Consider the following 24990-nt stretch of genomic DNA (forward strand, 5'->3'; position numbering starts at 1 on the left):
TTGAAATGTAAATAAAAATATGTCGAATAAAAAAAGAAATAAAAAATCAAATAAAAAATAAAAAATAAAAATGAAAAAAAATCTTCTCACTAATTTCAGATACATGTTTTTGCACTGTCTTGCATCCAGGCTCCCAAAAACCACAAGATTGACAAATGTTAAGAAAGGCAAGGCCACAAGAAAGCTTAGCAGTGTGTGAAGTCCATGACCCATTGTGCAAAGAGAGAATTGACTGTTAAAAGTTGTGCTTGGACCACCACATAAGATCATTAACATATGTAAGTGCATATACACACATAATATTTTTAAATGAAAGGCTACCCTTAAAATAACAAATGGTTCTTACCATGATATATGTGAGTTCTGAACTTTTCAAGTATAGTCCCGGTCATATCATGATTTTCAGCCTTAAATGTGATACTCACAGAACTGGGAATATATTCAAGGCTTCCTTCATACTTATTCATGGTGAGTGCTTTCACCCAGAATTTCAGTTTAGAGGAACCATCCACAAAACCATTAAATCTTGTTTTTCAAGATTTGGCATTATCTCAATAGGTTAGTTCAAATTGGAAGATCATATTATCTTACTAATACAACATTGAATAAAATCTGGCCCATTTCCTGATGTATTTATATATAGATCTCTCACCATAGATTTATGAGGAAACAAAGTAATTGCTATAGTATAGTAAATTTTCTATCTGCTAAGTGTTTTTGTACCATAACATGTACCTAAACGCAATAATGAAGTAATCCATGATATCATACATGTATGATGCCAGTACTTGAAAGGCTGATTGAGGACTATCACACACAAGCCAACTTGATATGCATATCTAGCACTTTAGTAAAAAACTCAACAATATTAGGACAAATACTGGTTTGCAAGAAGATGTACTTGAAATTTGAAGAGAAATTGAGTTTAATATGACTCATGCTGTCTGGCTCTATGCCAGGGAAAGGGTAATTTAACAGAGGGTCTCTTCATAAGCATACACTTCTTTGTTCAGATCCACATGGACGCTCTGAAATCCAAAAAGAACTCTGTCACTAACAAATAATTAATAATACAATTTCAGTAGTATTCACAATTTATATATTTAATGAACAGAGAGGCGAAACATTCCATGAACAGTCCATATTCTATCTTTCCAAAACACAGTATTAAGATGTTTTTCTACAAACAGTGCTCTCTTAGAACCTGCATCATGACTAGTTTTAAGTGTCAACTTGATAAAATTCTAAGTCATCTGGCAAGGGGAACTCAATGAGGGTGTGTCCAGGTCATGTTGACCTGTGTTACATTTGTGAGGTATTATCTTAATTCCATTAACTGGTATTAGAAGGTACAACCCACTATGAGTAGCACCACTCCCTTGTCTTGTACCCTGGACTAAGTAAGAATGAAGAAGCAAAGATGAATGGTAGAGTGTGTATGCATTTATTTCTCTCTTATTTTCACTATAAATGTTTATGACCAGCTGTTTTAGGTCTCTGCCACCTATATCATTTTCTCCCCTCCCAACCTGTTTTTCTCCTAGAGTTGGTGCACTGTGCAATTTTCTAATCTAAAGATCTGCAGTATTTCATGTTCTAAAGTATTTTTCTCCCATTTTGACAGAATTAAGTGACAGTCCCCAAAATATGGGTTTTTAGTATCAAATTTGACTATTTTCTGAGGATATTACAATAATGTATATAGTATCAATTTTACTTTATGGTGAGTAGGCAAACATATAATTGCAGGCCTTTGAGTTCGGAATGTATTACTTCGTATGTCTATTTGACATAACCTAAAACAGCTTACCAATGTGGGTTCAGGTTCTTCCTTCTCCACAATAAGGCAAAGAAGTAATAAAAGGAATATAAAGAAAAGACAAACTGGTACTATGAAAATAATCTTTGACTCTGTCCCTGTGTAACCTATGATTTAAAAAATATAACAATAAAAAGAGAAATGTTAAAGGTTTATAAAGACTCTTGAAACACTTAATACACAAGTAAACTATCCATAATGCAGTAATGGAATTAAACTGACATACTTGTCAATGCATAGATGCCACAGCTGGGTCTGAGTTTAGCACACAGAAAATCTACTTTGATATGCTGTGGTATCAATCCCATTTCAATTAGAAAAATAATTCCCTAAACAATATAATTTTGCTTAAAATTTGATGTTGTGATATTTCTCATTAAAAACCCATAACACTTGAGTCAAGTGACTAAACAAATAAATCCCATGTATCCCATAATTCTCAAGAACAAGTTATTATCTTGATAAAGATATGTGTATCATGATAAAAATACACACAGTGCAAATGAAACAGACCTTACAAGGTCACCATCTAAAATTTATCTCAGACTTTAGAGGCTGAAATAAATGACAAGACATGATGATGTTGTTTCATATTTTAGGAGTAACTTCTCTTTTCTCCTTTTTTTTTGAAGATTTTTTTCCCTTATTTTAGTAGTGGTAGTGATTGAACAGCAGGCGTTGAACATGTTAGGCAAGCATTAAAGCATCAAAAGTACACCAGACCAAGGCATGAAGTGTTAATGTTACTTCTCCATAGAAAGAAAAGTCAGTAGAGAAACTTAAACTGTAGAAAATTTTGCCAAGTCTAGTATATCAGACTTTTTTGGATAACACACAGCATGTTAAAATTTAGAGCCAGACCTATATACATCTACCTCTATTTCAATTTATCTTTGTCTTATTCCCTGTGGTTCTTAGTTTCTTCTACAAAATTTTGAGCCAACTTCAAATGCTTAGCATAGTAAAGATTTATAGGGGTAATTTCTGGAGTAGTAACAGACAGTATAAGTGTTTTGACATGCAGAATTAAAAATAGCAAGGCAAACAGTTCGTTTACTAAGGTTCTGTTTGTGTTCTCTAATCTAGACAATTCCTATGAAGTTATTTTATTGCCAAAACATTATTGTTCTACTTATTTCCCCTATCAAGTTCAGTTTGTGTTGCCCAATTTCTCCTGAGAAAGGGTTCTTATCTGGAGTATGATCAAATGAGCAGGGGTTATGATACTAACGAAAACTGACTGTTTTTCCCAGAAGGTAATAAATGCCAACTCAAAGTTGGAGGAGTAGAAAGGTGAGGGTGGAAGGATAAGGGAAGAGTAGAGGGGCTTAGTATGATCAAATACATATGAAATAAAATCCTCAAAAAACCCATTTACTTTATGGATTTTTTTATGATTTTATGTGTACAGTAATTATAATAAACTATGCCAAATCAGAGAAACAAATGATAAAATAGTACTAAAACTATAATTTTCTTTAAAAAAGGAAGATTCTGAGCTCCTGAATGTGGTCAGTGAACTTAGCTCAGATTTTCACACAGTTTCACAAGAATTGTAGAAAAAGAAATATGTGGTGTTTAAACTGTGTGTGTGTGTGTGTGTGTCTGTAATTGCCCCATTTTTCTTTAACATGAAGTACCTTCCAAAATATGTATCTTAAACATCTAAAACTACAAGCAATGCCAAAATATCTTTGTTCATAACTTGTAGGTCTAAATTAAAACTCTACCAGAAAATATCTGTCAGGGAAAAAGACATGTCGGTCCCCTATATTACTAATCAGATTATATGTAATGCAAAGTGATATATGTTATGATAATCTGATAAAGAAATCACTATATCCATTTTATACAATTTTATACTAATGACAAAATATACCTCAACACATAAACACATGTGTACACACACACACACACACACACACACTCATTGCAGATATCCAAAAGTGGCTTCAAAATTTAAAAATGTAGAAACAGTAAAAGTATTCTTTCTTTTTATACATACATCTCTTGCTTGAACTTTTGCTTACCAATACTGTTTTCTTCCATATTCTCTAAAGATTGTATAATGTATTTTCCTTGGTTATTATTAATTTTTTCCAACTTGGTAATATCAAAGACTTGACACGTGTAATAAATACTGCTGAATATAAAATCTCTGGAATCTGATACATAGTAAGTACTTTGAAAGTATTTAATAAAGAAAATCGAACAATGTATTTGCTGTATGCAGAGGGACATAGAAACGCCATTCCACTATATCAGAAGCATGTGTAATGTTTTACACATCCATATATAAATAACTACATAAGCAATGTTGAAGGGATTTTTGAATAAGTACCAGTAATTTATAAATATCAATATATTCTGAATTAAATCATACTATGTGTCACCTTCTAGGCTTTTATGTTTGGATCATTATAGAATTTGAAAACACTTTTGTCATAAATCACTTTCTGTTAGTACAGAAAGTAATGGTTTTAACTAAATATAAAATCTGTCATGGTTAGTTTTAATTACCAGCTCAGCATGCTGTAGAACTATCTGGGAAGAACATCTAAATGAGTGACTGTTTAGAGTAGGCTGGCCAATGGGTATGCCTGTGAGACACTCTGTTATTTATGTTAACTGAGGTGAGAATACGTGTAGCAGATTTTTCCCTGTTCAATCAATTTAATTATTTATAAAACAAGAAGCCTGTGATTGAACAGGGAAAAGGGAAGCAGAGCGAAAAGTGGCAGAGATGGAGAAAGACAGACAGGTAGACAGGAGGAAAAAAATGGCAGCCAACAAATAGGGTGATTCAGAATCCATGTGGTTTTTAATAGCCACAGGTAGACACATTATCATATAGGGATAGAATAATTGGGATAACTTGTCTAATCTAGGTGGCAGCTTGTACCATTATCAATTGGCCCTGATATTATTGTGTGGGCATCTTGTGAATTGAGAATCTATTGATATATAAATCTGACTGATTAATTATAAGTTATTAAAATTTTGTTTCTACTGAGTTGCTGGGTGTTGTGGTGACTAACCGTAGGGTGGGCAGTCATTGCATGGGGCTGGCATTGCAAAGACCAGCCAAGGAAACTTACTGAGTCTGGATGCATTATTTTAAGGGATAGGCTCTAAACTAAATGAAAAGAAAGAGAGGCTTGAGCAGTGGCAATGTGAATGAACCCATTGCTTTCTGCGCTTTAGTGTGGATATAAGGAGCAGTTTAAAATTTCTGCCTAATAAACTGCTTTACTGTGATAGACTGTAACCAGGAATCCTGAGTTTAATAAGCCCTTTCTCCCCAAAGTTATTTTTGAATAGAATATTTTATCACAGCAATGGACACCAATCCAGGACCACTTGTGAATTTGAAAGATGACAGTATTATTAGACACTTGGAGCCAGCTGCATCCATTTCTTTAATATTTCTGTTCTAGTGAAAATTGAACACACAAAAAATTGATTAAAATACACTCTGGACTTTGCCCTAAAAAACATGAAATGTTTATAAAAAAACAAATGAAAATTATTCCCTTTAAAACAGAACAGAATACCTAGTTCCAAATGAAAATTAGCTTTCCAGGAAGCCTATCTTCAATTGAAGTACTTGCTTTTTCTCCATTTATAGATGATGCATGAGATTATCTGGTCTCCAATTTATAACTGCACTGAGAGGAAATGCACTTTGCTACCCAGTAGCCCCAGTTGCTTAGTTCTCATCTTTTTTAGTGCATACCTTCCCAGCATTCTTCTTCACTCCATTCGCTCCAAATCCCATCATCTGCACAATATATATTGACTTTACATCTTACAAAAAAGCACAGGTCTTCACTTTCATTCGCTTTCCTCTTCAACTTCATATCATTTTTATCTGTGGCAGACTGAAAGTCAAGGAAAACTATGGTGTGTTTATTTGAACTCAGTACAACTGTAGTGACTTCATCTCTCGACTTCAAGATGTTTTTAGACATAAAACAGCAGCATTGAGTTACCAAGAAAGTCCAATCCTAGCAGTGCTTTACCACTCTGCACTGATTTTTAAAGGTGTTTTCTTCCACTACTTATCTGTATTTAATTTTATCTTTTGTCCTTTTATAATAATGGGATACTTGTAATAAGAAACATCATGTGCAATAAGTAACAACTATAAGTATATTACTGTCCATAATCTCCAGATATATGTCAAACATTCTGAGTTCTATAAATGGGAAAAGGCTATATACAAATTTCTGAATGCTAGCTGATTTTATGGAAACCAAAATAATCATCTTCAATGTATACCCACCTCTTTTTGGTCTGATTAACCTTTGAAGTTCCATGAAATAATACTCTAGTGACACAAAACTACCACTTCATATATAAGACTACCACAAAATGTTCCAATGTTCTCAGAGGGTTTGCAAGGGAAAAAAAACTAAAGAAATGATTCCAGGTTTATACTTTAAAGTGGAGTGGAGGTCTTCTTGCACGCAATGATTGCTTTTTATTTATTTAACTTATCTACATAGCCTTGTAAATACATAGTATAGACGTAAGTGGACTGGGACTCAGGTTTTGAATTTCAAACTATTTGACTGCCAAGTCAATTAACCAGCCTTTTAACAATGTCAATTAAACAGAACATGTCATTTGGTCAGTAAGCATTTTTCCTACCTAATATGAATTGAGTAACTGATAATTAGTAGTGAACCTTCTTGTCTCTACCAATTTCTAAATTGAAAATAAAGTAATATATACCAAAGTAGGGTTAAAAAATCATCATATCATTGAGATTTGGAGTCTCAGAATGATCACCTTCTTTACAAACATTTCTTCTCTAGGAAATCTCTAGTGTACCTGTTAATTTTGACCTCATGGGTGTACTTAAAAAAGTGGTTTATGGACAGTAAAGATACTATCTCCTGATACATTCAAGAGAACCCACTGCACTCAGAGCAGTTGGTAAGAACTCCCTCCAGATCAAGGACCTCCACATAAAACCAGACACACTGAAACTAATAGAAAAGAAACTGGGGAAGACCCTTGAGGATATGGGCACAGGGGAAAATTTCTTGAACAGAACACCAATAGCTTATGCTCTAACATCAAGAATTGACAAATGGGAACTCATAAAATTACAAAGTTTCTGTAAGGCAAAGGACACTGTCAAAAGGACAAAACGGCAACCAACAAATTGGGAAAAGATCTTTACCAACCCTACATCTGACAGAGGGCTAATATCCAATATATATAAAGAACTCAAGAAGGTAGACTCCAGAGATCCAAATAACCCTATTAAAGAATGGGGTACAGAGCTAAACATAGAAGTTTCACCTGAAGAATTTCCAATGGCCGAGAAGCACCTTAAGAAATGTTCAACATCATTAATCATTAGAGAAATTCAAATAAAAAAAAAACCCTGAGAATTCATCTCACAGCAGTCAGAATGGCTAAGATTAAAAACTCAGCAGACAGCAGGTGTTGGCAAGGATGTGGAGAAAGAGGAACACGCCTCCACTGCTGGTGGGACTACAAGCTGATACAACCACTCTAGAAATCAATCTGGCAGTTCCTCAGAAAACTGGTCATGACACTTCTGGAGGACCCTGTTATACCACTCCTGGGAATATACCCAGAGGATTCCCTAGCATGCAATAAGGACACATGTTCCACTATGTTCATAGCAGCCTTATTTACAATAGCCAGAAGCTGGAAAGAACCCAGGTGTCCCTGAATGGAGAAATGGATACAGAAAACGTGGTATATTTACACAATGGAATACTACTCAGCAATTAAAAACAATGGATTCATGAATTTTTTAGGCAAATGGTTGGAACTGGAAAATATCATCCTAAGTGAGGTAACCCAATCACAAAAGAAAACACATGGAATGCAGTCACTGATAAGTGGATATTAATTAGCTCAGAAGCTCTGAATACTCAAGACGCAATTAACATAGCAAAAGAATCCCCAAGAAGAAGGAAGGAGAGGGCCCTGGTCCTGGAAAGGCTTGATCAAGCATTGTAGGGGAGTACCAGGACAGAGAAATGGGTGATTGGGGAATGGGCGGAGGGAAGAGGGCTTATGGTACTTATGGGGAGGGGAGGAATAGGGAAAGAGGAAAGCATTTGAAATGTAAACAAAGAATATAGAAAATTAAAAAAAAAACAGAAATGAATTTACCTAAATGAAAGTGCAATGCATATGTATATAGAAAGAATCGTAAATAAACAAATGCACACAATCCTTTAAAAAAAAAAAAAAAAGAACCTCTCCCACCTCTGCAGTCCCAGTGGTGCTTCTAGGGGACCAGCTGGACTCACTACTCAGCAAACAATAAAACCTCCACCCTCCTGAATACTAATCACCTTTGATGTTCCTTCTGCCCCTTCAGCTGTTCCCTCTGCAGGAGCTCAGAGATGACTGAGAGCACAGGTAAGACCACTACTGCTGCTCAGAATCCATCCTGAACTCTCAGGCTGCAGCCTTCCAGTTTCTGCTGGGGACCATCCTCTGCCACAGTGCACCATATCCAGGTGGCACATGGAGATAGCTAATGTCTCAGGACTGTGGAGAGGTCTGAGAGCACAGAGCTGAACCTGGGCCACAGAGCTACATACACAAACACAGGAAAGCTGGCCTCCCAGGAGTGCCTACATACCTGTGTGCACAGAGAGAGCAGGATTCTCAGGAATACAGATACAAAAGGCTTGCTGGACAGATAAACAATAGAGAGCAAGACCAGCTAACACGAGAGAAAACCAGATAGCAAAAGGTAAACTCAAGAACATTATCAATGGAAACCAAGGCAACATGGTACCATCTGAACTCAGTTCTCCCATAACAGCAAGTCCTGGATACCCGAACCCACAAGAAAAGAAAGATCTGGAATTAAAACCACATCTCATGGTGCTGATAGAGGATTTCAAGAAGGACATAAATAACTCCCTTAAAGAAACACAGGAGAACATGGGTAAATGGGTAGAAGCATTTAAAGAGGAAACACAAAAGTCCCTTAAAGAAACACAGGAGAACATGGGTCAACAGGTAGAAGCCCTTAAAAGGAAACACAAAAATCCCTTAAAGAATTATAGGAAAACACTCACAAACATGAGAAGGAACTGAGCAAACCATCCAGGATCTATAAATGGAAGTAGAAACAATAAAGAATCCACAAAGGGAGAAAACTCTGGAGATAGAAACCTTGGAAAGAAGTCAAGAGTCATGGATGCAAGCATTAACAACAGAATACAAGATAGAAGATAGAATCTCAGGTGCTGAAGATACCATAGAAAAAAAGATAGCCTTTTCAACAAATGGTGCTGGTTCAACTGGAGGTCAGCATGCAGAAGAATGCGAATTGATCCATCCTTGTCTCCTTGTACTAAGCTCAAATCCAAATGGATCATGGACCTCCACATAAAGCCAGACACTCTGAAGCTAATAGAAAAGAAACTGGGGAAGACCCTGAGGACATCGGTACAGGGAGAAAGTTTCTGAACAGAACACCAATAGCATATGCTCTAAGAGCAAGAATTGACAAATGGGACCTCATAAAATTACAAAGTTTCTGTAAGGCAAAGGGCACCATCAAGAGGACAAATCGGCAACCAATAAATTGGGAAAAGATCTTCACCAATTCTACATCAGATAGAGGGCTAATATCCAATATATATATATATATAAAGAACTCAAGAAGTTAGACTCCAGAAAACCAAACAACCCTATTAAAAAATGGGGTACAGAGTTAAACAAAGAATTCTCACCTGCAGAGCTTCGGATGGCAGAGAAGCATCTTAAAAAATGCTCAACTTCATTAGTCATTAGGGAAATGCAAATCAAAACAACCCTGAGATTTCACCTTATACCAGTCAGAATGGCTAAGATTAAAAATTCAGGAGACAGCAGGTGTTGGAGGGGGTGTGGAGAAAGAGGAACACTCCTCCACTGCTGGTGGGGTTGCAAATTGGTACAACCACTCTGGAAATCAGTCTGGCGGTTCCTCCGAAAACTGGGCACCTCACTTCCAGAAGATCCTGCTATACCACTCCTGGGCATATTCCCAGAGGATTCCCCACCATGTAATAAGGATATCCCTCAACAGAAGAGTGGATGTAAAAAATGTGGTATATCTACACAATGGAGTACTATTCAGCCATTAGAAACAATGAATTCATGAAATTCTTAGGCAAATGGATGGAGCTAGAGAACATCATACTAAGTGAGGTAACCTAGACTCAAAAGGTGAATCATGGTATGCACTCACTAATAAGTGGATATTAACCTAGAAAACTGGAATACCCAAAACATAATCTACACATCAAATGAGGTACAAGAAGAAAGGAAGAGTGGACCCTGGTTCTGGAAAGACTCAGTGAAGCAGAACTCGGCAAAACCAGAACAGGGAAGTGGGAAGGGGTGGGTGGGAGGACAGGGGGAGAGAAGGGGGCTTACGGGACTTTCGGGGAGTGGGGGGCTAGAAAAGGGGAAATCATTTGAAATGTAAATAAAAAATACATCGAATTAAAAAAAAGACATACTTGGAGCTAGAAGAATGAAAAAAAATTAAAAAAAAAAAAAACATTGACTCAACAGTCAAAGGAAATGCAAAATGCAAAAACTTTCTAACCCAAAACATCCAGGAAATCCAGGACACAATGAGCAGACCAAACCTAAGGATTATAGGTATACAAGAAAGAGAATATTTACAACCTAAAGGGCCAGTAAATATATTCAATAAAATTATAGAAGAAAACTTCCATACCCAAAGAAAGAGATGCCCATGAACATACAAGAAGCCTGCATAACTCCACACAGACTTGACCAGAATAGAAATTCTTCCAGTCACATAATAAAAAACACCAAATTCCCTAAACAAAGAAAGAATATTAAAAGTAGTAAGGAAAAGAGGTCAAGTAACATATGAAGGCAGACCTATCAGAATTACACCAAATTTTTCACCAGAGACAATAAAAACTAGAAATTCCTGGGTAGATATCATACAGACCCTACCAGAACATAAATGTCAGCCCAGGCAAAACTCTCAATTACTCTAGACAGAGAAAACAAGACAATCCATGACAAAACCAAACTTATACAATATCCTTCCACAAACCCAGCTCTAAAAAGGATAATGGGTGGAAAATACCAACACTAGAAGGGAAACTACACCCTAGAACAAGCTATAAAGTAATGTTCTTTCAACATACCCCAAAGAAGATAGTCACACAAACAGAATTCTACCTTTAACAATGAAAATAACTGGAAGTAACAATCACTTTTCGTTAATATCCAACAGTGGATTCAATTCCACAATAAATAGACATAGACTAACAGATTGGATACATAAATAGGACCCAACACTTTGCTGCATACAAAAAAAAAAATTCCCACCTCAGTGACAAAGACAGACATGACCTCAGAGTCAAAGGATGAAAAACAACTTTCCAAACAAATGGTCCCAAGAAACAAGCTGGAGTGGCCATTCTTATATTGGAAAAAAAAAAAAGACTTTCAACCAAAAGTTGTCAAAAAATACAAGGAGGGTCACTTAATTCTAGTCAAAGGAAAAATCTACCAAGATGAACTCTCAATTCTGAACATATATTCTCCAAATACAAGGGCACCCACATTCATAAAAGAAACTTTACTAAATCCCAAAGCACACATTGTACCTCAAACAATAATAGTGGGAGACGTCAACACCTCACTCTCATCAATGAACAGATTGGGGAAACACAAAACTAAACAGAGAAACAGTGAAAGTAACAGAAGTTATGAATCAACTGGATTTTACATATATCTATAGAACATTTTATCCTAAAACAAAAGAATATATCTTCTTCTCAGCACCTCACAGTGCCTTCTCAAAAACTGACCATATACTCGGTCACAAAAGAGACCTCAGCAGATACAAGAAAATTGAAATAATTCCATGTACCCTATCAGATCTTCATGGACTAAGACTGATCTTCAATAACAACAGAAACAGCAGAAAGTCCACATACACATGGAAACTGAACAACATTGGACTCAATGATAACTTGGTCAAGGAAGAAATAAAGGAATTAAAGACTTTTTAGAATTTAATGAAAATTAAGGAACAAAATACCTAAACTTATGGGACACAATGAAAGCAGTGCTAAAAGGAGAACTCATAGCTCTCAGTGCCTCCAAAAAGAAACTGCAGAAAACATACACTAGAGCTTAATAGCACAGCTGAAGGCTATAGAACAAAAGGAAGCAAATACACCCAAGAGGAGTAAATGGCAGGAAATAATCAAACTCAGGGCTGAAATCAACCAAGTAAAACACAAAGAACTATACAAAGAATCAACCAAACCAGGAGCTGGTTCTTTGAAAAAACCAACAAGATAGATAAACCCTTAGACAAACTAACCAGAAGGCACAGAGATAGTATCCAAGTCAGCAAAATCAGAAATGAAAAGGGAGACATAACAACAGATACTGAGGAGATCCAAAAAATCATCAGATCCTACTACAAAAGCCTACAGTCAACAAAAGTGAAAAATCTAGATGAAATGGACAATTTTCTAGACAGATACTAGGTACCAAACTTAAATCAGGTTCAGATAAATGATCTAAACAATCCCATAACCCCTAAATAAATAAATATAGTCATTAATAAACTCCCAACCAAAAAAAGTCAAGGACCAGATGGCTTCAATGCAGAGTTCTAGCAGACCTTCAAAGAAGACTTAACACCAATACTTTTCAAACTGTGCCACAAAATAGAAACAGCAGGAACAACACCCAAATCATTTTTTGAAACCACAATTACTCTGATACCTAAACCACACAAAGATCCAACAAGGAAAGAGAACTTCAGACCAATTTCCCTTATGAATATCGATGCAAAAATACTCAATAAAATTCTTGCCAACTGAATCCGATAACACATCAAAAGGATCATCCAACATGCTCAAGTAGGCTTCATCTAAGAGATGCGGGGGTGGTTCAATATTCAGAAATCCATCAATGTAATCCACTGTATGAACAAGCTCAAAGAAAAAACCACACATGATCATTTAATTAGATACTGAGAAAGCAGGTGATAAAATCCAACATCTCTTCATGATAAAAGTCTTGGAAAGATCAGGAATTCAAGGTCCATGCCTAAACATAATAAAATCAATATACAGCAAACCAGTGGCCAACATCAAACTAAATAGAGAGAAACTTGAAACATTCCCACTGAAATCAGGGACTAGAAAAAACTTTCCACTCTCTCCCTACCTGTTCAATATAGTACTCAAAGTCCTAGCCAGACCAATTATATAGCAAAAGGAGGTCAAAGGAATTCAAATTGGAAAGAAAGAAGTCAAAAGTATCACTATTTGCAAATGATATGATAGTATACTTATGTGACCCCAAGAATTTAACCATAGAACTCTTAAACCTGACAACTTCAGCAAAGTGGCTGGATTTAACTCAAACAAATCAGAACCTTCCTATACTCAAAGAATAAAATGGCAGAGAAAGACAACCTTCATAATATTCACAAATAATATAAAATATCTTGATGTAACTGTAACCAAGCAAGTGAAATATCTGTATGACAAGACCTTCGAGTCTCTGAAGAAAGAAATTGAAGATGTCAGAAGATGGAAAGATTTCCCACGCTCATGGATTGGCAGTAAATATATATATATAGTAAAAATGGCCATCTTGCTGAAAGCGACCTACAGATTCAAAGAAATACCCATCAATATTCCACCTCAATTCTTCATAGAGTTAGAAAGAGCAATTTCTAAATTTATCTGGAAGAACAAAAAATCCAGGACAGCAAAAACTATTGTCAACAAATAAGAACTTCTAGAGAAATCTCCATCCCTGACCTCAAGCTCTACTACAGAGCAATAGGGGCAAAAACTGTATGGTATTGGGACAGAGATAGGCAGAAAGATCAATGAACTAGAATTCCCAGAAATGAACCCACACACTTATGGTAACTTGATCCTTTACAGATTCCATTCAGTGGGGAAAAGACAGCATTTTCAACAAATGGTGCTAGGTCAACTGGCAGTCAACATGTAGAAGGAAGCAAATTGAGCCATTCTTATCTCCCTCTACAAATCTCAAGTCCAAGTGGATCAAGGACCACTACATAAAATCAGGTATAGTGAATCTAATAGAAGACAAAATGGGGAAGAACATGGAGCACATAAGCTCAGGTGAAATTTTCGTGAATAGAACACCAATAGCTTATGCTCTAAGATCAAGAATTGACAAATGGGACTTCATAAAATTGCAAACCTTCTGCAAGGCAAAGGACACTGTCGATAGGACAAAATGGCAACCAACACATTGGTAAAAGATCTTTAACAATCCTACATCCGATAGAGGGCTAATATTCAATATTCAATATATACAAAGAACTCAAAAAGTTAGACTCCAGAGAAGCAAATAATTCTATTAAAAATGGGTTACATAATTAAATAATTCTCAACTGAGGAATAGTGGATAGCTGAGAAAAACCTAAAGAAATGCTCAACATCCTTAATCATCAGTGAAATGCAAATCAAAATAACCCTGAGATTCCACCTAATACCAGTCAGAATGGCCAAGATCAAAAAATCAGGGGACAGTAAATGCTATAAAGGATGTGGAGAAAGAGGAACACTCCTCCATTGCTGGTGGGATTGCATGCCGGTAAAACCACTCTAGAAATCAGTTTTGAAGTTCCTCAGAAAACTGGACATAATACTACCTGAGGACCCAGGTATACCACTCCTGGGCATATAGCCAGAAGATGCTCCAACATGTGATAAGGCAAATGTTCCACTATGTTCATAGCAGCCTTATTTATAATAGTCAGAAGCTGGAAAGAAACCAGATGTCCTTCAACAGAGGAATGGATACAGAAAATGTGGTATGTTTACACAGTGGAGGACTATTCAGCAATTAAAAACAATGAATTCTTGAAGTTCTTAAGGCCAATGGATGGAACTAGAAAATGTCATCCTGAGTAAGGTAACCAAATCACAAAAGAACACACATGGTATGCACTCACTGATAAGTGGATATTAGCCCAAAATCTCAGAATAAACAAGATACAATTCACAGACCAGAGAAAGCTCTAGAAAGAAGACCAATGTGTGGGTACTTTGGTTTTTCTGAGAAAGTGAGCAAAATATACACAGGAGCAATTATGTAGACAATGTGTGGTGCAAAGACTGAAGGAAAGGCCACCCAGAGACTGTCCTACCTGGGCATTCATCCTATAAACAGTCACCAAACCCTGACAAGAAGTGCTTGCGGAAAGGAGCCTGTTATGATTGTCTCATGAGGGAATCTGCCAGAACCTTACAGATACAAAGGCAGATGACAGCAGCCAACCTTTGGACTGAGCGAGGAGTCCCCAGTGAAGGAATTGGAGGGTGATCGATAGGAACTGAAGGGGTTTGAAGCCCCATGGGAAGAATAATGATGTTGGCCAACCAGATCCTCCAGGGCTCCCAGGGACTAAGTCATCAACCAAGGGGTACACATGGTTCCACTCACAAGTATGGAGGAGGAGTAGGAGAAGAGGTCTTTGGTCCTATGTAGGCTAGATAGATGCCCCAGAGTGGGGAAATTGAGAGGGGTAAGTGGGTTGAGCAGAGGAGCATCTTCTTTGAGGCAGAGGGTGGGAGCATGGGTTGGGGGTTTTCTAGGAAGGGGAAAACCAGAAAAGGATATAACATTTGAAATGTAAATGAAGAATATATTCAATAAAAAATTTAAAAAAGAAGTGGTTTGTGTGTGTGTGTGTGTGCGTGCGCGCGAGTGCGCGCGTGCGTGTGCATACACACACATGTGTGTGCCTGAGTTTTGTTTAAGTCTTACTGGAGGCCATGAAATCTATTTCAATTTCCTGAAGAAATTACATTTATTAAAACAAACTGAAAACAAATGACTAGATTGTATTTGCAGCTTTAAAATTGGCATGGCTACTTAAACTTTCTTAAAAATATAAAGATATTTCCTTTGTCAACTGGGTTTGTAAACAAATCTTTATCATGATCTAATTGTTCTTTGAACAGCAACAGATTTGATTTTTCAGTGTCCTATTTTACTTTAAAAAGTTATATTTATGGTTCTGGCAAATAAGTACAATATCCATACCTCCCAGGAAATATTGTCTTCTCGGATCACAATTTCATAAGTGTAACACCTTGGTGGAATGGGTCCTCTAGGTGTACTCCATTTCATTCTAATGTCAATGGAATTCTCCACACTAATTTGAAGGAATTCTGGTGGCAATGGTTTAACTGAAAAGCAGAAGGAAATTATTTCAACACGAAAGTTAATAAGTTAGTAGCATCCCTCATCTAAAGCTTGGAACACTCCATAAGCAAAACTTTCAGGGACAAACTATGTGGGTAATGATTATTCTCATAATGTGACTGAAAATAGTTTCTCAAGATGGACTTTTTGAGAAATTTTTTGATCCTCTCTCTGTCTCTGTCTCTGTCTCTGTCTCTTTCTCTCGTGTTTGTGAGTACGCGCGCGCGCGCGTGTGTGTATGTGTGTGTGTGTGTGTGTGTGTGTGTGTGTGTGTGTGTGTGTGTGGTTGGAGACAGTGTTTCTCTGTGTAGCCTTGGCTGTCCTAGAATTTGCTTTGTAGTCCAGGCTGGCCTTGAACTCAAGAGTTCCACCTTCTTCCGCCCTCCAAACGTTGGAATTAATGGCATATGCCACCACCAGCCAGCATCATGGAAAACTAATTTTTTTCCTTTGCTTTGGATAAAACCTAAACTGATAAATATTTAAGGCCAAGAGAAAAAAAGTAAGAAGACCCAATAATTGCAATCATTTTCCCATTTTTGCAAGTTTAGAAACAACCAAAGCACTTTTACTACAATTACTATCCTAACTGCTTTCTAAGTAACACATATGTTGTGATCACTATATATCTGACATTGCACTATATCTGCCTAATTGTAGAACATTTCACACTTATAATTGTTAGAAATAGAAATACAAATTCTGAAGAAATAAAAAAGTTTTGGTTCTCAATCATTTATCATTGGAATCCATGATTAATAGATTCTGTGGATTGCCATATGCTTCTGGCTTTCACTTCCATCACTTTAATAAATCTCACTCTCTTTCCTCTACTGCCCACTTAGAAATAACCTAAAGGAGAGTCAGCAACTTTTAAGTTGACATCATTTGCTCAGATCACCTATATTTTGAAGTTGAAAAACCATATAGCTGGATCTGATAGGTTCCAACTGGGAGGATCCATTAACACAGATGAAGAAATCTTTGTAGTCTGATGAGTCCAAGTTGGAAAGTTTGCATCCAACATTTTTTTCATTATCCTGGAGGTAATCAGTACACTGTAAGGCATGATCCAAGCCCTCATACCTATAACACAAGAAGCAATTTAGTAATATTTTGCTAGCATATTTTGTATCTTGGTGTTCAGGTTTAAATCATCATATTATATTATATGGAATACACTTTTGAGCACCGTATAATGATTCAGTAGATTACACATATACATAAACACACATAAACACACACACACACATATATATATATATACATATATGCATATATATGTAATGATTATTTTTAAAAGATGTCATGAATTTGAGGGAAATTGAGATGGTACAAAGCCAGTTGGAGGGAGGAGAGGGAGAGGTAAAAATGATGTAAATATGTTACACATGTAAACCATTCTCAAATAAATAGAAAAAGTTAAGTTATACAATAGATAACATAAAAAAAGAATCATTTAACAGCATTCTAAGCTTTAGTGCACCTACTATATGCTACATGTGCTAATAAGATCTATAGATTCACAGCAGGCAAAACAGAAATAGTTAATTTCATGGAGCTTCTGTTCAATGTTTATCTTCATAAATCTCAAAGCAACTCAAGTATTATTCATCTATTTAGTTTTTGTTGACTCATTACTGTTTGTGAATTAAAGATTTAGAATACTTAGGTAGTCTTGGTAATATTTAATGAAGAAAATAATGCATGTAGAAATAAGATGTAATGGCAGATGTATAATTTTCCTAAGTTTTATACAATGAAAAGAAATCCTCTCATGTTACAGAACAAAGATGTGAACCTGAAAACCCACAACTAAAGGAAGAAGTGAAATGAACAAAGCAAAGTGCAGTGTAATTTTTATCAAATAAAGTGTAGTTTTTCCTTTAAAGAGATTTTACCATGGCATTTAAAGTTAACTATATGGGTGATGTGGCTGACAGGGATGAAAGGCCTTTTTTTTTTTTTTAAGATTTATTTATTATATCCAAGTACAGTGTAGCTGTCTTCAGATGCCCCAGAAGAGGGCATCAGATCCCATTACAGATGGTCGTGAGCCACCATGTGGTTGCTGGGAATTGAACTCAGGACCTTCGGAAGAGCAGTCAGTGCTCTTAACCATTGAGCCACTTCTCCAGCCCCGATGAAAGGCCTTTTTAACAACTGATTTTTAAATCAATAATTCCTTATTTGTCCCCCCCCCCAAAAAAAATATTAGCTTGCAATGTAAAATGTGATTTTTGTTTTAAAAGCAGCCACCAAATCCCTTCTGAAATGAGACTAGCACAGCAGCTGATAAGGAGCTAGTGAAAATATCTAGACTCTATTAAATGCACATTATACCAAGTGCCCTAATTTAGGGAAGTGTTCATAAATTTTAGTCTTTTGGTTAAGTTGCCTGCTTACAGTGTGGAAGACATCATATCTATGATTGACATTTTTATTCATTATTTTTTATTTTTTGACATAGGATTTCGCTATACACTATCCTGGAAATTACTATATAGCACAGTGGTCTGGTATTGAACTCATTGTTATGCATTAGCCCCCCAAATTCTGGGATGACAGGTAAACAGCAATATGCCCAACTGGTGCTTAGGTTTATGAAAATTGACTGCATGACTTTGTGTCAGTGAAAAATGACATTCACTCTGTAAAATGTTAATCTTTATTCCTCCCTATTTTACTAATGAAGGATACGTTATGTTAAACATGAGTGACACTGTGAAGAGTGTCTTCCTTTCTTTGTTGTGTTTTTTTAAAACTATAACAGTGTCTCTCATTTAATAAATATTTAATATTAATTGATTTAATGACCAAAAAATTTAGAAATGTATCCATTCAATTTAAGATATGTAAAGTGAATCATTCATTCCTCCAGGAGGAAATTTTTTACTCAAGGCCACCCAGCTATATGGTACCAGAGCAGGTTTTAGAGCCCAGTTCTCAAAAGCACTAATCATTTATGCCCAATCATTTATATATTGTGGTATTTTTAAAGATGCAATCAGAGTGTGGGCTTAAAGCTCACAGATACTACAAGCTTGACCTCTCTTGCTGTGTCTTTCTTTAGTAAATGTGCAATCTCTGAATTTTTTTCCATCCCTGGTTTCATTCAATTAGTTAATATATAGTATTAATCTATTGGGAGTGTGGCCATCTGTGATTAGTTAAGAGAAATGTGAGAATTTGCTCACAAACACCAATCTTTAAAAAAAACTTGAGGAGATAAAGTATACATATATGAGATAAATTTAAGTATCACCCAAACAATGAAGTGCTATAAAAGTAGCAAATATGAACAGAAGCTGGCATGAGCAGCAGAGTCAATGAACTTAAACATCACATGGGCCTAGAAGGATGAAAAAGAATTGGTAACAGTGTGAACCAGAGGCCATTCAAAGATTGCAAAATGCACAAAAGTCAAGACATAGATAAGGAAAAGAAATGTAAACATGAATCTATAGAGTAGTATAATGATCCTGGCCATAGCATACAATAGTTTTAGAAAGGTAGTGATGCAGTGAGGTGAAAATTTGAAAGGCAACCTAGATTTGACCCTGGGAATAATATGCAGCTACTGGGGTTATATGGTCAGGAGATGGCATATAAAAAAAGACAAGGAAGACAAAGGGGTCTTCAGGATGCAGAAATGAGCAGGAAGGAAAAATGCTATAATCTGAGCAGCCCCCATTTGGGAGGTCATGGCAGCTGTCCAAATGAGGAATGAGGGGAGTGTAAAGGAAGGTTTTTACAGTAGAGAATGGAAATGAAAAACAGATGTGCAACTTAGCAAAAGAATGTCAGTATGTGGTGGGTGATTGTATTACCATAAAGCAATTAAGGAGTTGGCTGCTGACTGGGGAAACGGGAGGGCTGTCTATCACCCATGTGCCACATGCATGCCCACACAAGCCCTAGTTAAATGCAGCTGACCTCTACATGAGAATTAAAACAAAACAGAAAGACAAGATAGTCAGAGAGGGCTTGTTGAGAAGGAGGGAAGAAAATAAAGGAGGGGAAGGGTGAGTGTGCCTAGAGTGTATTAAATGTGTGTAGAAAATAAAATCTTCAAAAGCTTGTTTTTAAAATTTCACTAACAGTTATTTAAAAAACAGCAAGAAGATCCAGTTTAACATATTACTGCTTTTTAAAAAGCTAAGGGTGTAAAAAATAATCAAACTTTAAAAACAATAAACCCAGCTATTTACAGAATGAAATACTTCATCCTGTACAGAAATAGTCACGGGATGCCTTGCTGTATCTTCAACTTGAAATTTCCACATAATTATGATTGATTATCATACAGGGCTCTGGTGAAGAAAATGGTTATAATTCAGTAGAGATATAGTTTCTTGTGCTCTGGACTTATCTTGACAGATGTTTGCCCAATGTGAGATTCTAAGCACAAAAAATACTTACCAGAAAAACATAGTATAGTTGGTATCAGAATGTACTGTCTTGCCAGGCTTCCAAGAGCAGACCAAATACTGCCAGTTATAATATATACACTTCATGTCCTGAATTTTAGTTCCCAGACTTCCTGTGAAATGAACAAACTATGAATACCTGAGAGACATGGTGACAGATCATCTATGCAATCACTATGTAATTTTATTTCCTTTGGCTGTGCTACTTCATTTAGCAATCAGCATAATGAGAAAGATTGCAAAAGGAAATCACATCGCTATAAGGAGTATATGCAAACCTGAAAAGGATTGTGTGCTTATTTACTGATACTAGTTCCTATAAAAGGATTAAATTAATTATTTGAAGATGCACTCAAGAATTGAGCAAATTCTCATTCACGTTTACTAATATAGCTCCATACTAAGGATTCTACCAATAAGATTTATAGTTAGCTTTTAAAAAGTGTGTTGATTTAATGAGTTTAAAAAAAGTCAACTCACTTATACTAAGAAAGATTCTATTTATGTCTAATTGTCACAGGATTTACTGTGCATAAAGTCATATATATGACTCATTTATCATAAAGGTTAGGGAACTTATTCTCTATATGGATTTTTTCTGATAATATCAAATGTGAAAAAGAAATGTCTTAACCTTCATCTGATATTCCATAAGAAGCTTCTCTCCATGGACTTCGAACTTCTGATCCATTTGTACAATGCTCTGACAAATGCGTACGTATCTTTCCTTCAACGCCTTTATTAAGATCAAACCCATCCTTGTAAATTAGATTCCTAGTAATTATAGTCTGTTTGATAAAAAGATGCAACAGTCTGTTTTAGAAATACTTAGAACTGAACAATTAATATCTAAGATGATTATTCACTACAATACACCAGATGTTGTTGTTCTGTCAATGATAACCTCTGTATGATTGGTGTTATTCAATTAGGTCATTCAAAACAAAACAGAAGACATTTAGTAAAGGAAAAGGTTCTGTGATAGGAACATGAACTCTTAATTTGGAGTTAAATGGATCATTTTCACAAACAATATGAGTATTAAATATCCAATGATTTGTCATTTCAGATATACTACAAAATGTTTAGGAAACCCCCAAAATTACAATGTCTCAGAAGCACCTGGAGAAAATTGGACAATTTCTAAATATTTGAAAGATGAAAAATTAATATATGAGAGTTTTATATTTCTGAAGCCCAGCAGAGTATCTTATCTAAAATGTTGTTCAATAAATATTAGACTTGAATTGTTCATTAATACTACCCAGCAGAATCACAGAGATAATGTTATACCTTTTGCAACAAAGCTTCAAATAAGCACAATCATTGACTTTATAAATAGCTAATAATCCAATAAGCTTTCATTGAGATCTTGTCATCCTTGTAAAGAGTTATAGAAAGTAAACTAGTAAAAGAAGAAACTATAAAATACAGCAAAATGCATAAATATTTATGTTCATATTCTCTGAGTTCTTGTTTTCTTGTGCCTCCAAGTATAGTCTTAATGTTGAATGAGATCAAAATAGAGCACAGAAGCTTACATGGCAGCTTTTCATATAATAACTAGAACTGTTAAAGCATACAAAGTAATGAATAGTGGAGTCAGGAGTCACACACTTAATGATCAGATCACTCTGGTGTTGCAAGGAGTGCTTTACTTACCTTCCAACTGTCCCTATCAACATTTCGGTATTTTAACTCATATTCAAGTAGGCATTCCTTATATTTTTCCATAACCATGGGAGGTTTCCACTGCAAATAGAGATAACCCAGTAATCCAGGATCAAATATTTCAAAATCCTGAGGAGGATTAACTGAAATGAAATCAGAAAAAAACATTTTTATTTTTATTTTCCTGTAGTTTACGAGGAAGATTGTTGAATGTGAATAATTTCCAAATGCCTATCATCTCATTAGTAGATAAAAATTCTAGCACATCTATACAGTGGGATAATATTTTATTAGAAAAGTGAGTAACACACTGATAAGTGGCTATAATTAGAAAAACCTTGACACTATATTCTGTATAAAGAGAAACTCTCTCATGAAACAACGTGTCTAATTATTTCAGTTATACAGAATCCTATATGTGAAGACAGTAGATTAGCGGTCACCAGAGTCACAGGGACTCTCCGCCACAGAAAGAAAGTATTCTGGAATTTTACGAAGTAGTGGTTTCATAACTTTGTGGATATGCTAAAATAATCTCAAAAAATGCTACATTGAAGAAGGGAGATGCTTGCTCAGGTTGCAAAGATAGAAAGATATCTGTAAGTTCAAGGTCACCCTGGCCTACAAGGGGAGTCCAGGACAGCCAGTACAATTACACAATGAAACCCTGTCTCAAAAAAAAAAACAAAAAAAAACAAAAAACAAAACAAAAAACAAAAAACAAAAAACAAACAAAACCAACGACGACCACCAACCACAAGAAAAACCAAGGGAGATGTTTTTGTCATGTTAACAAATTTGAAATACACAATATTTCTGTGTAACTGTTCTTTCTAAAGAAAGCACATGAGGAAAATGTGATCTTCATCTCTTTAGGAACGAAGGCTGTACACTTGCCATGGAGAATTGACACTGGACATGTACACCAGAATTTTTATATTATATAAATGATAGTTATATAAATGTTTCTAGTAAAAGGAACCACTCAATATTTATTTAGTATTACATTATGATCAACATAAAAATTGTGGTGGACGCAAGAAAAGGAAAGGCAAAGAACATATTTAATATGCCTGAGAACCTTAAGAATTGGAAGTACAAAGCTTGTGAGTAGTCCATGAATTTAATTAAATCTATAGCCACTGAAGTTCAGATCTATCTCCAGAGTTTGAAAATCCAAGTTTTTCCTACACATTTTCTAAGTAACACATCTACTAGCACTACAGTATTAATGTTAAGTTAGCCTTTGACTAATTCTCTCTGATGAATGGTTTTCATTTCTGTACAGCAACTTGCCTAGGGACTCAATGTCTGAGATTATAGAGTCTCCCCAATGAAAATGACCCATCAACTTTGTTGTTTTCTTCTTTAAAGTTGGAAATCCATGTCAAACTAAGTGTTCATCAGAAACTAAAATACTCATATTATTTGTATTGAAGTATATAATGCATTAGTATACACTGAAGTGTTTAACTCCCATTTTCTGCTTTCTTTGTCATAAAAGTAAGAATAATAAGAAAATACTCAAGTTGTGCTAGGAGAATGCAATTTCAAATGCTTAAGTTATTCCCACCCATGCGAGGAGCTAACAAAAACCATATATATATATATATATATATATATATATATATATATATATATATATATATATATATGTATATATATATATATATTACATTCTGGCAATAGTACTGATGTTATCTATTAGTTTTACACTTTTATGATATATAATGAAAACACTGTTCCTATCTATTAAGACTACTTTATTAAAATTGATTTAATTTATTCATTTACCTTTTATCTCCAAAGAGTGGCCAGTTATTGTACAAAGAAGAAAGAGACCCAAGCATCTGGTATCCACACCCATCAAAGCCATTTCTCCAGGATTTAGTGTGCTGAAAGCTCTGCTCTAAAAAGAGAGAAGACAACAGTGGGGTTGTATTGTACTTCAAATAATCATGTGGATAAATGTAACTAATAATATTTCTGGGAGCTCTCTGTGTACTTTCTAGCAAGAGTGGAAAACTGTGCCCCTTGAACTGTGGAAATGGGAATTAACTTAGGAGTCAAGGCAATTGCAACAAAAGGATTCTGGTCCCCTAAGAATCAAGACTAACCCACACAAAGAAAGCTGGAAACACTCATCTATACATACATATTGAGACCCTGGCAAGGATATAATGACTTCGAGAAGCCTTCCTTCTGAAATCAAACCCAGTAGAATGTCTCTGAGAACTTTGGACATCCCTGTATTTATAGGAACCATTTCTCCTAAATACAAATGAAACCTACTGAAGTATATTATTTTTTTAAGAAAAAATAGTATTTGAAAGTAATCTAACTTCTAAAAATGATTCGAAAGTCTACATAAACACCCCAGAAAACTAACAAGTTTGCCCTTGTTCTGTATAATGATTAAGTCATCATTGTATATTCAGAGCTATCCTAGATTTGCTCATTTTTTTGACATGTAGTATTTTATTCAGATAGCAGTCCCATTGTACATGGTCCATGAATGTTCAAATAAGAACTCAAATCAGAAATTAAAGATTGGTCTTCAAATATCCTAGCCAATAATGCCACATTTCCTCCCCCTCATTTTTAAGTGCTTTTCAGTTCTTCCCTCTTCCATCCAATATCCTCATTACAACTCTTACTCTATTGATATTGCTGTTAAGGCTCATATCCAGGCATCCCTGTCTCCATCACAATGTGTACACCACTGGAAAAAAGGTGGTCTATTTTAGATTTGCAGAACACTGTTTTATGATCAAAACTAAAGATTAACCCCCTACAAATACA

General features: G+C 35.5%; 1 protein-coding gene across 1 annotated transcript; it reads right to left on the minus strand.

Moving 5' to 3' along the window:
* Window positions 1–971: 971 nt before the first annotated feature.
* Window positions 972–24091, minus strand: Il13ra2 (interleukin 13 receptor subunit alpha 2). Its single transcript, XM_052170317.1, has 9 exons — window positions 23983–24091; window positions 22180–22331; window positions 21152–21305; window positions 20510–20630; window positions 16989–17173; window positions 15926–16071; window positions 5556–5700; window positions 1811–1926; window positions 972–1028 (listed from the first exon to the last, which is right to left on the minus strand). The coding sequence occupies exons 1-9, from the start codon at window positions 24062–24064 to the stop codon at window positions 972–974; spliced, it is 1158 nt and encodes a 385-aa protein (XP_052026277.1). The 5' UTR covers window positions 24065–24091.
* Between the last annotated feature and the right edge of the window lie 899 nt (window positions 24092–24990).

The sequence above is a fragment of the Apodemus sylvaticus genome, chromosome X (genome assembly GCF_947179515.1).
Source record: "Apodemus sylvaticus chromosome X, mApoSyl1.1, whole genome shotgun sequence".
Taxonomy (NCBI): domain Eukaryota; kingdom Metazoa; phylum Chordata; class Mammalia; order Rodentia; family Muridae; genus Apodemus; species Apodemus sylvaticus.